The following is a 16,425-nucleotide window of genomic DNA, read 5'->3' on the forward strand; positions in this document are numbered from 1 at the left end:
AGTATGTGCCAGGTTCGGTCGCTGACGCAGTGCGCGACGTTGAAATATTTGAAAAACTTATTTCCATATTTATTTAGCCATACAGGTCTGGTCGAATTAAACGTGGAGGTGGTAGAACTGATTACCTCGGTTGGAGAAACACGAGCGTGGGCAAACGAAATACAAACACAGCTGCACTGGGCCACTGGGCAATAAATCTCGGCTGTTGACAAGTGGTTGACAAATTACCCAGAAGTGCAGTGCAGCAGTGCGGAATTTGGTGTGATTCAAGTAATTTTAATTTATTATAGGCACCTTCTGTTAATCATTGATATTACAATTAATTTACCATCAATATAATAAAATTGTTTGAGGACATGAATTATTAAAACATGTTGTTGGCCAAATAAACATCTAATAGAAACTTTCTACACATTATATGCAAATTATAATTTTTTACTTTAGCAGAGACGTCTATGAGTCATTAAATTTTATTGCCAGGCGTTTTTTACATGTTCAACTGACTTCGAAAAGACTATAACAAAGATTTTGAAACAGCCATTGGACAAAAATTGATAAGAAACTTCAATTACCATAAAGTAACAGAAAATACAATTTTAAGTCTCTTTTGAAGAATTGAAAATAATGTTACCAAAACATTTTCAGTGACCGGGTGGACAAATTGGATGAAATTTACTTCGAAAACTCTGCGAGATAAAAAAAATGATGTGTTTTCTGGTTTCGGTATTAGGGAAAAGGAACCAAACTATGGCTTCGTTAAATTTTTATGTGTCGGGGGTTGAGGTGTATTAATAGACTTGTATAAAGCAGTGCATTTTTATTTGCCTTTAAAAAATTTTTTACTCATATTCATTGATGACAGACAAAATCATTTTAAAAAAAATTTTATTTTCTAGACATTATTGAATCGTAACTAAAAGACGCACTCACATTTTACGGTACTAACTGAAAATTATTTACAGTTGTAATTTTACAAATAAGTATGCATATAGTAACAAAATGACTAGTTACACGATTAAATCTTGTAAAATTTGTATGAAAAATATGCAGTCAATATATTTCCTTATTTAAAAAAGCATAGCGTAATGAAATACAAAATTTTTACAATTTCCATTATACACTTACTTAATGAAGTTCATCTTGTATTAAAACTTAAGAGAGTAACCCAATAAGCCTGTATTTACAATTCCGTTGATACTGTTATTTGTTAAGTATATTTGCACTTAGATAATAGCATTCCATACACATATTGTATTTAAAAATGAAACACAGATATTTTTCTACAAATAAAAATAGGGACACATTTTTGATACTAACTGCACATACAAATTCTAAGTTTTACAATTTAAGTATCTTTGGAATAGATTAAAATATAAAAATAAATCTAATATAATAATTTAAACATTCTAAGAACCTACAAATTAGATAATACCGAAAAGCAAGAAAACAACAGAAGCTTGTCAGTTCTACAATTCCTAATTTACAAAAACTACTATTAAGCCAACATTTTTTAAAAAATAATAACGTAATATGTCAAAATTTGTAATTCCAGTGTACTACATTCAGTTTGTAAGTAAAATTCCTTTTTTCTGCTCTCGACAATATTTAGTTGGAAAAATAAGATAGGGCATTTTATCTCGCATACAAATAATTTTCTATTCAAGTTAAACATTGCACAAGTAAACAAGCAAAGTTTGTCATACACTCCTAACTATAGTAAATACATTATTTCATCATGTCTGATTCACTCTTTCCCTTGCATTTCAATAAACAGAATTTAGATGATTTTTATCGCTACAATAGGTGTAAATACCACATACGAATATATTTTTTTCATATACAGGGTGTTTCAGAAAGACCTTTCGTAAATACAGAGGGCGATAGTACGTCAAAAAATAAGAATTTTTTTGTCTTCTGAACTACATGCGAAATATTTTTATGAAAGGTATTCCGGGGTTTTTAAGGATACCAAATATGCTGGCATAATTATTTTTTTGATATTTCATAGAAGGCGCTAGTTATGCTACATTTCTATTACATTTTAAGTTCTAATTTTTTTAAGGTTAGATTTTTTTACCATTCAGGCTCCAATTTCTAATGTACAATTTTATTTTCTAAAAATAATATGTACTCTTGTTAGAATTTCCTAATGTGGATGGTTTTCGAGAAAAAAGACTTTTAATTAAACTCTTACATTATTACGGTGTATAAAATAAGCGACTTTTCTCAAAGTAGGCTTATGTCAAAACTTATTGATGGATGTCTCATAAACAACGCATACATTCTTAGTAATATTTTAAACTCTAATTTGCCGTATATCAAAATTTTAGTGATTGTTAGTGACTGTAGTTAGTAATGACTAATTAGTCGCTAAAATTTTGATATAAAGTTAATTAGAGTTTTGACATAAGCCTACTTTGGAAAAGTCACTTATTTTAATATTTTATATATCGTAATATTAAGAGTTCAATTAAAAGCCTTTTTTCTCGAAAACCGTCCACATTAGGAAGTTTTAACAAGAGAACATTATTTTTAGAAAATAAAATTGTACATTGGAAATTGAAGTCTGAATGGTGAAAAACCTAACCTTAAAAAAATTAGAACTTAAAATGTAATAGGAATGTAGCATAACTAGCGCCCTCTATGGAACATACAAAAAATAATTAAACCAGCCTATTTGGCATCCTTAAACCCGGAATACCAAATTTCATAAAAATATTTCGCACCATTTGGAAATTTTCGTAAAAATACTCTTTAAAAAATTTTATTTTTGTCGTTCTTTATCTCGAAAACAAGAGGAGATAGACATATGGTTCATATGAGAAAAAATTCTTATTTTTTGTCGTACGATCACCACCTGAATTTACGGGAGGTCTTTCTGAAACACCCTGTATAAAATAGAGCGATTGTACATATATTTTATTGTGTATCATTAATTATTTTGTATATTCCGATATGATTTGGAAATATGTTAATTGAACTGTTCAAAAAAGTGTAAATGAACTTTACTTACAACTGAGAGCACTCAAGGGAGCATAGACAGGACATTTTATATTTTTGTTTGATTTAAATTAAATTTTACATCATTTGAGTATATTTAACGTTGAGATATAGACCAAGCTAATCTATTTCTTTGAAATACTAGCACGATTAAATATTTTACTTCAAGTTACTAAAGCGAATAAATATTTTGCTGTAGAATTAATTCAAAGAATCTGGAAAAAAAAATTATTTACGTTAATAATTTGAGACAAAATATGTATTCACGTTAGCTCAATACCACGAGTTTATGTCAATATTGGAACATAAAACGTTATGTTCAGGTTATTAACGAGAATAAATGTTTTACTTCAATGTTATTGATAAATATTTTATTTCCGTTACAATTTTTCAAAGAAAAACGTTACATTTGCATATATTTCAAAATAAAATACATTCAAATATTAAGCCGAATTTAATTTAAAATATAAAATGTTCTTTCTACGGTTTTGTACATTCATCATAAATACAAACAAAAAAAAAAGAATTAAAAACCTTATACTGCCAATTTACCTACCCAATATTTTTCTTAACCCCTCTACAAAATTTAATAAAGTTAAACCAGGACCCTTTCGAGTGAGATATACTGTTTGTGTTTCTTAATTAACAGTTTAATAAATTGGACCTCTTTGTTTTCTTTGCGGAACTTTAATGTATGGAAACAACTGAACGATCTTAAACTCCTAAACACACCTTCCGATAGAAGCGTTATGTGCACATGTACATATAAAAACAGACATTAGATAAAATGTATCATTTTTATATTTTGAAAGTACATTTAACGTCTTATTACTACTATATACAACTTTAAATTTAAAATTTTACTCATTAAAATATATAATAAAAAATAAATAATAATAATAATAACATTTGTACCTAGTACTTCTCAAATACGTTAATGTTTTGCAGTTACAGGGGTTTGGTGCATTTTTTATGAAATGAGCACTAGACTAGAGATATTGATTGGATTACGTCTCTACCTGTAATTGCAAATCATAGAGTACAGTTTAATTGTGCTTATTCCCCTATTAGGACCTGCGTCATAATTTCACCATGTAGATAAAGGCATAATTTTGAGCAAGAATCGATTTCATAACACCTTGTCTATTGAAGAGGAACGGACAACAAATGTTTACAATTATATCACCAGAAAAAAACCTTGTTTTTGTACAATTTTTTTCCTGTTTAAAAATATTTCAGTTCTTTCCTTTAGGCATTTTGCTACCTGCGAAAAATTAATGAAAGGGAACCTTGTGTCGAGAAGATCGATAAAGGGTTGTCTTTATGAAAATAACCTTGGACTGACTATTTCAGCACAACAGTTTATTAAATCAGAAAAAATTCCTAGTAATTACCGCTATTTTTTAAAAGCAATAAGGATGATGTAGTGATATAATTTTTTCCTATAGCACACTCTACAAAAAAGTAAATGAGTCTATTTTCATTTATTTTAACAGTAATAAAGTATGGCTTCTAATTTTTTTCTAACACAAAATTGCTTATACATTTTGTTAAATTAAGGGACAACGCCACTCTAGAATTTTGAAAAAAATCGATTTTTGGATAAATGGTTTTGTTTTATCATGTGAAAAGCAGGAAAACACTGTAGGAGTGTTTATTGTAACTCTTGATAAGGCGTGCGATAATTAGCCATTACAGAAGCCAGATTGAGTCTCAGATAAAGCCAAAAATAAGGTGATGAAGAAAATGTCAATATAGAAGGCCAATTATTTGGTGCATGTATCGCTGATTAAACGTGTATAATGAACTTCTTATGCTAATTGGCGGGAAACATTACTCAAAAAGTTTTCGATGAATTCGAGTTGAAATTTTATACACAGCTTCACAATAACATAATTCAGAGAACATCGTAGGGGTTTTTCGATTGATTAACAATTTTCATTATTATTAACAATTTAATGCAAAATTTGTTGCCTTTTTTCGATACTTTTTTTAATGTTCACTAAATCAATTATTAATATTTTTTTAATTTCTCTATGACGTTTCCTAGCTTTTGATATACAGGTTGTCACGCTTAAATGTGACACAATGTTGTTTCTTTGTTTTTTTTGACCGATTTCAAAATTTTTTTATTAGAACGTAGGATAAAAAAGCTCTAACTGTAATGCCGTTGTTTTTATTAATACAATTCACGGCCAACTAGGACGCGTTTTGACGTCAAAACAGCTAATTGGTATTAGCGATTTTTTTTTCCAAAAAACAGAGTTATCAAATTCCATATATCGCACTAGTTGGCCGTGTATTGCATTAATAAAAAACAGCAGTATCACAATCAGATAGTTTTTTTTAACCTACATTTCATAAAAAAAAAGTACAGGATTGTATTACATTTCACGACATCATGGAATGCTCGCCTGAAGATGTATCAATTTTGATGAAACTTGGTGGTAAGACTTGGTTTTAAGAGATGCTAAATGAGAATACATAATCTGTTTTTTGAAAAACAATCGCTAATACTAATCAGCTGTTTAGATGTCAAGAAAACGCGTCCTAGTTGGCCGTGAATTGCATTAATAAAAACGGCATTATCACAGTTAGATAGTGCATTCCCAAATAAAAACTTTTGAAATCGGCCAAAAAATAAAGAAGGTACGTGCTTGTATCATATTTAAGCGCGACGCCCTGTATAATAACGGAAAATTAATGTTTTTTATCATTTAATAAGAAACCCTTTCGGCCTGAGAAAAAATTCACAGTACTACCTGAAAACATGTACAATTAAGCCTTTTTGTTCCTGACACTAGATCTTGTATCGATTTTTCCTTGAAAATTCCCAAAAATCTCCATTTTCCCACCTCTGGAGTAGCGTTAACCCTTAATAAAACTGTTATAATCCATTCACAATTGCTTGGCATCGTCAGACCCTGTACAATTTTCTCATATATTTTAAATCCACTATCGAAGTAAAAATCTTTAAAAAAATTTTTATAAGTGCATAGAAATGTTATGTATGGTTTTCCAGGACCCGAATTCTAAATAAAATCAATTGTATTTGACAGGTACACTTTAATGAAGAAATATTGAAAGAAATGACAAATAAAAAAAAGTTAAATAAGAATATATAAATAAATATATATATAGCGATTATATTTAAAGTATACAGCGAAAACTAATATCAGATACCTTTTCCATCAGTTATGTTGCCTGCAGTGGAAACAGGCATTAAAAAAATCAGAATGTATGTTAGGATATCCTCCACATTAAAATAAAAAGTAAATGTGAACAGTTTCTTCTAATAAAAAAAATAGTTATTGCAGCACGATATAACTACAGAAATATTTATTTTAAAAAATATTCCTTTTACTTTGTACTATTTAAAGCTTTTTTGATGTAATGCCTCATCTCTCAGTAACAGTAAAATGGAGTTGTAACTACTGAAGTTCAGAAACAAACTTAATCCAAAACATTTAAACATCTAATACATAACGATTTCAGTAACTTCTGTATTGTCATTTTGAACCTCAGTAGTAATTCTGCATAGAACCATTATAAAGGATTCTTGTTTAATGAATGTACATCAAATTGGATTAATTACCAGATCTTAGTATATTTTCTGTTTGGAATGTTGAAACCTTTTAGCTTTTACACTGAATTGTCTCAAATGTGTTAGCTACAACGTATTTATAATTTACAGTTGCTCGTTTCCACTAGTATTTCATCTAGCTCTTACTTTGAGCATGGCGTTGAGATCCTGCAGATTTTAACAAAGTTGTCATGATTAATTTTGGCATTTAAAGACACAAACATGGAAAAGATGCTTTTATTTTCAGAATCTAAAAGTTACCTAAACCTCCCCTAAAGAACTGACCCAATTTTTTGGTATAACCGTAGTTTTAAATAAACAGAGATCATTCTCGTACGAGACAAGAGCATTGCCGATATCAAAAATAAACAATGGCAAACACACAGGACAACATTATACTGTGATCGCAGGTCCAGCGTTCTTGTTAACAACGTAAAACTTATGTTTCTTACCAAAAATACCCCATACGACAGCCACGTTTTCGATAATTAAATTAAAGGGAATTACTAATACTGCACCGATCACACATAGTGAAAACCTGAGAAGTCCGAATCTGTATACGGTAAATGATTTTATCACACCAAAAACGAACATGTAAATATTCACCGCCCCGATGAAAGCACAGAGGAAATCTATCACAGGCGGGCAGGGTATTGGAAATTTGGAGGCTAGACACAAGTTCGAGATGGACAGTGGCAACGTCAGCCACGAGTAGCAGGAGCAACCCAGCAAGAGTTTGTTCTTTACAGGTATTGCCTTGGAGTGGACGACTAGTAAGATGCCTTGAATCCATCGTTTCCGCTGTTGCATAAAGTCCCATAAAGTAAACGGAGATTTCTCCCACATTTCGCCTTCTATAAAGTTGAAGCTGTATCCCTGACTGTAGGCCCTCATGGCGAAGAAGCAGTCCTCTGCTATCGAACCATCCAAGCCGTTGTCGAAGGACACCGCCTTCTCTGCTGCTGCCTGAAATAGAAACCAAAATTAATATCTATTAATAAAAAAATACCAAAAACTTAACCATACTTTTTAATGTCTGCTCTGTATGATATAAATTGACAGGACAGAAGAAATATGTATTTTCAACATGACGGTTGAAGCGTGAGAAACTGGTTAGATCATTTCCACAATAAATGCATAGGACGGTTTGGTTCTATAAGATGGCATGCACGCTCCCCAGATATAACCCCTCTTGATTTCTTTTTATGAGTATACTTGCAGCAAAAAGTTTATGCCCATAATTTACAAGATAATTTAAACCTTTTACTGGAGAAAATATCAGAAGCAATAGCCGACATAAACGAGGATACAATTCACTTACTTTATGAAAAATTTAGAAAAATGTTGAAAAAAGTGTAACAGTAGCAAGACAACACAGAATAGTTTTGTTATCATTTTATTCAATAAATTATATGAATATAAAACGATTTTACTTAATCATAATTTTTGCAAAAATATCAACTTCGAGATACCACGTTCAAATTTCATATTTGGACTACCATTAACATTAGAAACAACTTCTTTCAATAACATTTTTAAATTCCTCTAAAAAAACTAATACTTTACTCTTGGCACAAATTCACGTTTCCTTATTTTCTAACCACCCTCTATGTTATTTTGAAAGTCTGAGTATGGCTAACGACCTTTCACGATAAGTAAAACTTTTTATGAAGAATTACTGTTTCCCTTAAATTGCGAAATAATGAAAATTACAAGTATATTTAAGTCAATCCGGGGACACCGTATCTATATCATTAAAATAGTTCCTGTAGTGTGCTTCCAAAATGTAAGTACATCAGTGAAAAGTGCAATATATTTTACTATATCAGGCATTAAAATAGTAAAATCCTGTTTTGTTACTTTTCTTATTTCTAGAATTGTGTAATTGATGATATTGCGACAGACAACTACTCTGTTGACTACAACCCCGTTCAGTATCTAGTGGGTTATGTCTCATCCACGTAGAAACGTCTGTAGAAAAACGGAAACAAAGCTAGACATTTTTGCCCACATTTGCGTAATGTCTATTCCACACAGCAAAGCTCCTCGTTCTTCTTGACAATTGGTACAAAAGACCTAAATTGTAAAATGAATCCATCTAGCCTTCGTCACATAAAAACGAAAAGAGATGTACGAAAATGCCTAGCTGACCGTAGACAATAGCGATTGTTTGTTTCAGTTTGTGATAAACAGATAGAATCCATCATTGTAGTTCGGATAAGCATATTTACTTATGTCTCGGTATAAGCACTATATTTGCTTAGGACATCACAAGAAAGAACAATACGATGCTAGAAACAAATACCAATTATCTCGCTTATCATCAGAAGCGGCGTAATTTTATTTTACATCATTATTAGTAATTTTATCTGTATATGCTAATGCTGAGTAACTTCTCAAGAACATTCCACTACAAAGTTCAGAACTCGATATATGACTCACAATCAGTCCTGATGCAAAAAAGAGCATACACGGATAGTGATTAAGCGAGTGATTCAGAAACCACCGACGCGTAAACCGAGTAAAAATAAGTGATTTGATAAGATTACCCCCGATCGTTCTGGAAGATTCATAAATACCTTCTTTAAAAATAATTAAAAAGATTGTTGATGTTATCTAAGTATAAAAAAATATATATCCCTCAATTTGATTTTTACAGATAAAATGTATTTATTTGGCCCATCGTATTTTACGATGTGACATATTTGACAATACTTTTATGACTGTTTACACATTTTATTGATGCATCTCCGTGTTATTTATGTGAACACTATTAATATTATTTTTATTGTGCACCTATTTTTAAACGCTACACATACTACAAAAATTATAGGTACATTTAACACTTTATTTATGTACTATAAAATATCCATTAAATTCACATAAAATAGTAAAAACTCGTATGTCAAAACAACGAGCATTTTTTTATAAAAAAGCACTAATTATTTTAGAAATAATTACTTCCTAATATTTTTAAAATTTGTTAAATATTTTTCAATATTTTTGTATTTTTCAAACGATTTTTTGAAAATAACTGAATTTAGTAACATTTCCCAAACAACGCGAATCATTTAGTATGAAAATATAAAAAATTGCAATGCCCTCGTTTAAAAAATGGAAAAAAACAAAACCTTGGCCACGATTGACCTTGTACAACTACGTGACAATCGTATGCTACATTTTGATTCTCATAATCATTATAATGTACCCAATACTGTAATCTAATCTAATCAATTATCGACCATATAAGGCATACCGAGAGCACTTTGGAATGTTTGCCTTTCGTGGTCAATTTAAAGACAAATCTACAATACAACCTTGTAGTCGTTACAAAAAATTATGTTGTTAATTAAACAATTACAGCTCACCTTGACATGAAGATTACAAATTGGACATGGTATTGAAATCGTGAAAAAGAGATTTGAGACGATAAAAGACTTATCAAAGATGCATCGTCGAACTACGATCAGCCTTCTGATTTCGATTAAAAATTTTATAATGAAAATGACAAAACAACTATCCCAATGCTGTATCGAAATTAAGAATTAAATTCTATTATTTACTTTCTTTTTTAATCAAGATTCCAATTTACAAAAGTACTAAACTTTCTACATTAAATTATCAATATTAAAAACATAACTATTTTATAATTGTAATTTGCAGATATTTTCTTGGATAATACATTAAAAATAAGGATGCCTTAGGGGGTTAAAAAAATGAAGATGAAATAGCGAACGAATTTTTGTCTGTCTTCAAAATCATGTTAGACGTAGAAAACGAATGTTGTTTATATGCAAATGTCCATTCATTGGCAAAGTATAAAAGATCACCCTGTACATCCTGTATCTCGAAGAGAAAGCATTTTTGGAAAAATGTTTATACGACAAACTTTATTTGCTTTCGTAAGTATTAATCACATCCTATCTAGTTCAAACATTAAATCTGACTCACTGTAATATTCCACCTCAATTCCACTGTTTGAATAATATTGATTTTAACAATACTGATAGGTAGTAGTAACGATTGTGCATGTAGCAAGCACAAATCTTACGTTACTTGTAAAATATGTCGAACAGAAAGGACTATTCCATTTCGATCTAATTGCCAGCGATTATCCAGGAGAGATAATTGTACCACAAATCCAAAACCAAAGACTACCAAATCAATAAACACCCTGTAAAATGCACTTCGTCCAAGGATAAGGTTAGCTATGCCATTTTCCAAATGCATTCGAGTGATGGTGTTTATATTGAAGTGGCAGTTGCAATTTATTACTTCCATTTATTTCACTTTTAATGGCATTGTGCCGCTACCTTGTTTACTAGATAGAGCTCGATGGAAACGATCCACCTGCTTCCTTTGAAAATTCACGGATAATTGAATGGAATAATTTAGAGGAGTGTATTATTTACCACGATTCACAGTTAATCAGGTCAGAGGTATCAGGGACTATTCAATATTCATCTCGTTTTCAAGCTGACATTATAAATAACTCAAAATTGGTTCAAAACCCATATTATTATATGCTTATACGATTTTTATTTATTTCTAATATTAACCAGGTGGAAGAAGATATAAGCAATAGAAGGATAAGTAATATTCAAAACGTTTTTTTACCTATAAAAATTAGCAGTTATTCGTAGTAGCAGTAAATGGGTGTTAATTTTGATTTTCAAAAAAATATGTCCCGAATATGCATATGCCGTTCATTGACAGACGTAGCAGTCCATAAAAAGACCTTGGAGTGTTCATGCTTCCTTCGAGGATGTCCGTCAGACAATTTTGTTTGTTCACATGGCTGTTGATATGAAAATTCGGCTTAGCGCTGAATAAAATTATAATTATATTAAAACTATCAAACATTTCCATCATCTCGTTGGATTTTAATCCATCGTAAGGGTCCTACCAATATACCTTTCTAGTAGTGACATTACATACGCCAAATAATAGGCAACCCGATAGTACACATTGTCATGAAGAATTTTTCTAGATTTTACTAGATCAATTTTCGACCTTATGTACTTTGGACACAAGTGCCAAAAAAGTCTTGTTTGTCATGGCCTTAAATATGGCGATATTCGGGCAATATTAGAAATATTTAAGAAATTTCAAACCTCAAGTGACAAACTAAAATAATTATAGAATTTATATTTTTAAATTTATAGAACTATAACTATTTATATTGACTTTTAATGTTAGTGAGCATGCACATTTAAGATAATTTCATGTAAGCGAAGTAGCTTTTTCAATAGAATTAAGTTGTTGCCTTTTTTGGAAGGGCAGAGTGCCCTTTTTTGACATTGGATTTATGTCGAGCGCCCAAAAATACATAGAAAAACACCCCCTACACTTCTTTTTTCAATATAATGTATTTTTTCCGCCCTTTTTTGCCCTAAAAAGGGCCGTCCGCCAAATTCGTGTTCAACACCCAAAAGTACACAGACAATCAGTCATCTAGGTAAAAATATGGATAGAGCCGGTATTCCTCCATATTTACCAAAGGTAGTATTGAGATAACTGCATATTCAATAAAATAATAACAAAAAATTTGAACGTTGAAATTTTTTTTTATTCTTCAAAGGTTTTAGCACATCAACATCTATAAGAAATGATAGGTCTGACCTAAACACCCAAAAATTATTTTCTTTTATGTTTGTCAGAAATTTGGTACGCATTTGAGGGTGATCTAATAGTACAATCTAATTACATACCATCAATCAAAACCTCACAAAGCAGTGTCATACTACTATCACGGATCAAATTCAAGACAATGCTTTTTTAATCACATCGGAATTATGGCAATGAATTTATGTAACTCAAGAATCTCTCTAGACAAGTCAGTTATTTTTATGACTAAACGCATTGTGATGTGTTAACAAGTTAGTCTATTTAACGGCACAGTTAAAATAATTATTTCCCTAGATTTATTAAATATAAATGAAAAATTAACGCTAGAAAATAGTTTATGGGATGTCAAAAGATTTTAAATAAGATATGAAATGTGTTGAATGTATTTCAAACAGATTTCTTGGTGTCTGTATCACGAAGAAGGGCGCATGTATATAAATCTTCGTCTGAAGACACTTCTAAGTCTCCAGTTTATTATACCACAAATAACGAAATATTATACAAGCAAAGCAGTCAGTTATCAATTTATATTAAAAAATTCCTAAGTAAAATTTGTTTTCACTTGTAAATGGTGAAATACTGAAAATATCTGGTCTACTTTGCACAGTAGCACACTACTACATATAAACAGGGCAACTGGCATATTCGGTGAATTCAAACAACGTAAACACTGAACGTAGTTCCAGGGACCATTGATAAATCAACAACGAAGTCAAGTTCAATGAGTCTGCAGCAACGGAAACCGTTATCTTAGGTCACTAGACATTTTTAAGTAAGTACCTACATGATACGATGTGAAAAAATATTTAGAATTAGCCTGTGTGCTAAGATGCACGGATGATTAAGTAATTCAGATTTACAAAACAAACAAAAAAAATGGTGTAATGAGAGGCGAATGAAACCGGCCAAGTGACTTGAGTCAAGTTTAAAGTTCAAGGGCCTAAATTCTTTCACCTGTTGGCATCCTAATATAATTTTAAGTGATAAAATATGTTACACAATAATATAATTGTAGGTGTGTTGTAGTTTTCTTTTATCGCATTTAACACCATCCCTATTTTATTCTAAAAATGACCAGAAGTAATTAGTTTTTTAGAGTTAAATATATATAAGCTTAAAGTATAGTTGAATATTTTTGTTTTGTGAAACTAACAGTTTCAGAATTATTTTTGACCTATTCACCTACAATAAGACTATTTTAGACTAATAAAAACATATTTTTATCTTTGAAATATAATTAGAAATCTAATTTGAAAAATACTCTTTTAAAAGCAAAAAAATAGGCAAATAAACTTAAGAATTTATAAGGAACATTTACAAATCGATAATTTTTGCCAATAAATAGTTGATGTTGATAGTATTGGTAAATTGAATACATTTTGGGCAATTTAATGTGGAAAACGTCCCAAAACTGATTTAAAAAAAAAAACTGAACTCAAAGTTCTTTCAATGAAGAGAAAGAGAGTAACATAAATAATAACTTTGTGAAAGTGATAACATACAATACAATGTGTAATTTTATTATCAGGCATATGTGATCATTACTGGGGAAAATATTCCGCGTAAAGCAAATTGAAAGATATACAATACCGCAGTGATAATAAATTTAACTTTAAAAGCCTTACTTTATTTTTTGTTTTACCGCAGATCGATTTCTAGAAAAATATGGATGTTAATTAAATTGAGTAATTGTGCCGGTATCATCATATGGAAGTGGGTGGATATTTCCAATGATAAACTCAAGTTACTTTTTTTATATTTACGTTAATTATAACAATAAACAACTTTACCTTACATTCGCGGAAAACTTAGCATTTAATAGCAAAAACACATCTACACAAAGAAAAATCTTTGAATAATTGATGCTTATAATATATAGATCATGTTGTTCTTTTATTTTGGCGTTACCTTTGTTTAATTTCAGTTGGCATTTGCTTTTGAAATAACATTTTTTTAAAAAGATTTATTAATGCACAAGGTAACTTGTTGAAAGTGTTTAATAAAGTTCAATTCTCACTCAAAACTAACAATTAAAAGTCTACTGATACAGTAGAAAAATGTAACAGTCCACAGAAAATATAAACAATGTGCTATATCAGCTTATATTTATTCTGTTTCAGGAATTTATATTCAAATAATTGTATTTACCTACCTCATTAAATATTGAAAGTACTACTAATATGTTTGAAGAAAAATGTATTATCAATATGATAATGATATTTGTCAATGATTTTATATCCCAATTAAGGAGAAACTAATCAATAGATAAGTATTTGACATTTCTAATAATTTTTGTATACAGTTGACGTACAAAATAATTGAAATCCGGTCTTGCTCAGAAATTTGATATACCTATACAAAAACATTCCCATCCTTAGATACTAACGCCTACAAAAATATATTTATGTAATTAATAGAATATTTCAAAAACTAAAGGCCTGCACACAATTGTAAGGGCGGCGAAAATATATATTTTTTTAAATAGAACACTTTCTCACAAGCATACTGATATACATATCTAATGGGCATGTTTTCAACGCGCGAGCGTGATAAAAAGTATAGCAGAAAAAGTACGTTTTTACTAATACAATTTTTTTGGTTTTGTCAAAACAGCTTTCTTAGGTTACAAAGTCTAACGATGGTATCTACCACTAAGCAGAATATAGTATATCCTTTGTGTGTAGTTTTTGGGTAGCCAAAGTTGTTTTTACTTTTACTAGCATATGTTTAATACTAATATCGAAGTCACTATAACTTGTTAAAATTCGTATACAGAACTGATTAAAGTAATAAACGTTTTAAATGAAAAATATGTTACCAAAACGTATCAAAAATTATTTTCAAGTGACGAAATCACCATTTTTAACTTTTTCATTAATTTTGCAGCAAATATATTTTGTCCCACTAGAATAAAATAAATTTGTTTTGCTACTGAAATTTTCTTCCAAAGTATGATTTCTACGAGCGCATTAAGTTTAAAAAAAATTGTTATGTCAGTAAGTGTACACGAAAGACGACCTTAAACATCCTATTATAAAATTAGAACAAATAGAAATTATGATATTCACGAATACAGACAGCGACATGATAAGTTTGAGCTTTAACTAGGTGGAATTAAATTAGTGCTAGAACAAGAACAACTGTTGTCCGCTTAAAAAGGAACATTTACTACTCTGTAACTTAGCAGCTTCTACCAAAAATCATTCCCCGACTTTGGTGAATAAAACGTAATAATTTGGTTTCTATATAACATCGATTATTAGTACCAAACACTTTATTATCGCTTTCATAGTTGCGATTACGCTAATGCGACGATAAGTGCCACTTATATAAAAATTAAGTTCAAAATTTGAAGTTATCCATGTCATATAATTTAAAAAAGACCTTCTTATTTGGCACACAAAATTATTTTAAAAAATTGAGGAATACCTATCTATCACAATTCAAAAACTAGTGATTTTTGTGCAGTCCTAAAGAATTTCAAAGGCTAACTTAAATTCATATTATAATTATTATTAAAATTTATCGCAAATGTCGGCATACCACAATTTACAAAATCTCAATTATACTTGACGCCTACAGTGGCACGTAAGCATACTTGTCCCTTTAGTTTATACTTATAGTACTTATCGAAAGTTTATGAAATCATAATTGAATTGAATTAAAGAAGCCTACACGTCTTTTATGTGATACAGTCTAAATACTTCATTTCAAATATCTTAAACATGATATCGTTTTCTCTCTAAACTGTAAAAGAAAGAAGATCATTTCATTCATTCAAATTGACTTTTAAACGACGGAAATGAAATTTCCTGAACTCTTGTTAATTTTTTTTAGTTGTGTCAATATCTAGTGGACATTACTGTATCTTCAGGGAAATATTTAATATCGCTGTTATTTTGTATATTACAAAATCGTCCATTCATTTTTAATGCATGTAATGTCACGTACGATCATGTATGTTGCCTACGATTTACTGACGGACATTAGACCTAGTGTTATAAATTTGCCCCCTTTCGATTCTGGACTTATATCAATAAAAAGTGAATATTGTAGTTATTTCGTTGATGTTAATGTTTTGGAACAGTCTTTTAGTTAATATTAATGCTTTTATTATACTAGCTAATGTGGGGATTACGACTATGATAATGTTCGTGATTGTTACGAATATAATCCTTTATGATTTTACTACATTGATAATTTATTTTGTTCAC

General features: G+C 30.0%; 1 protein-coding gene across 1 annotated transcript in view; it reads right to left on the reverse strand.

The window, feature by feature from the left end:
* Positions 1–4,536: 4,536 nt before the first annotated feature.
* LOC108906488 (beta-1,4-mannosyltransferase egh) overlaps positions 4,537–16,425 on the reverse strand; it is a 32,572-nt gene continuing 20,683 nt past the window's right edge. Inside the window, exon 2 of the mRNA XM_018709763.2 lies at positions 4,537–7,549. Coding sequence (XP_018565279.1) covers positions 6,977–7,549 — 573 coding nt within the window. The 3' untranslated portion in view covers positions 4,537–6,976. The remainder of the gene's footprint in view (positions 7,550–16,425) is intronic.

Source organism: Anoplophora glabripennis, unplaced genomic scaffold (genome assembly GCF_000390285.2).
Source record: "Anoplophora glabripennis isolate ALB-LARVAE unplaced genomic scaffold, Agla_2.0 scaffold47, whole genome shotgun sequence".
NCBI classification, from domain to species: domain Eukaryota; kingdom Metazoa; phylum Arthropoda; class Insecta; order Coleoptera; family Cerambycidae; genus Anoplophora; species Anoplophora glabripennis.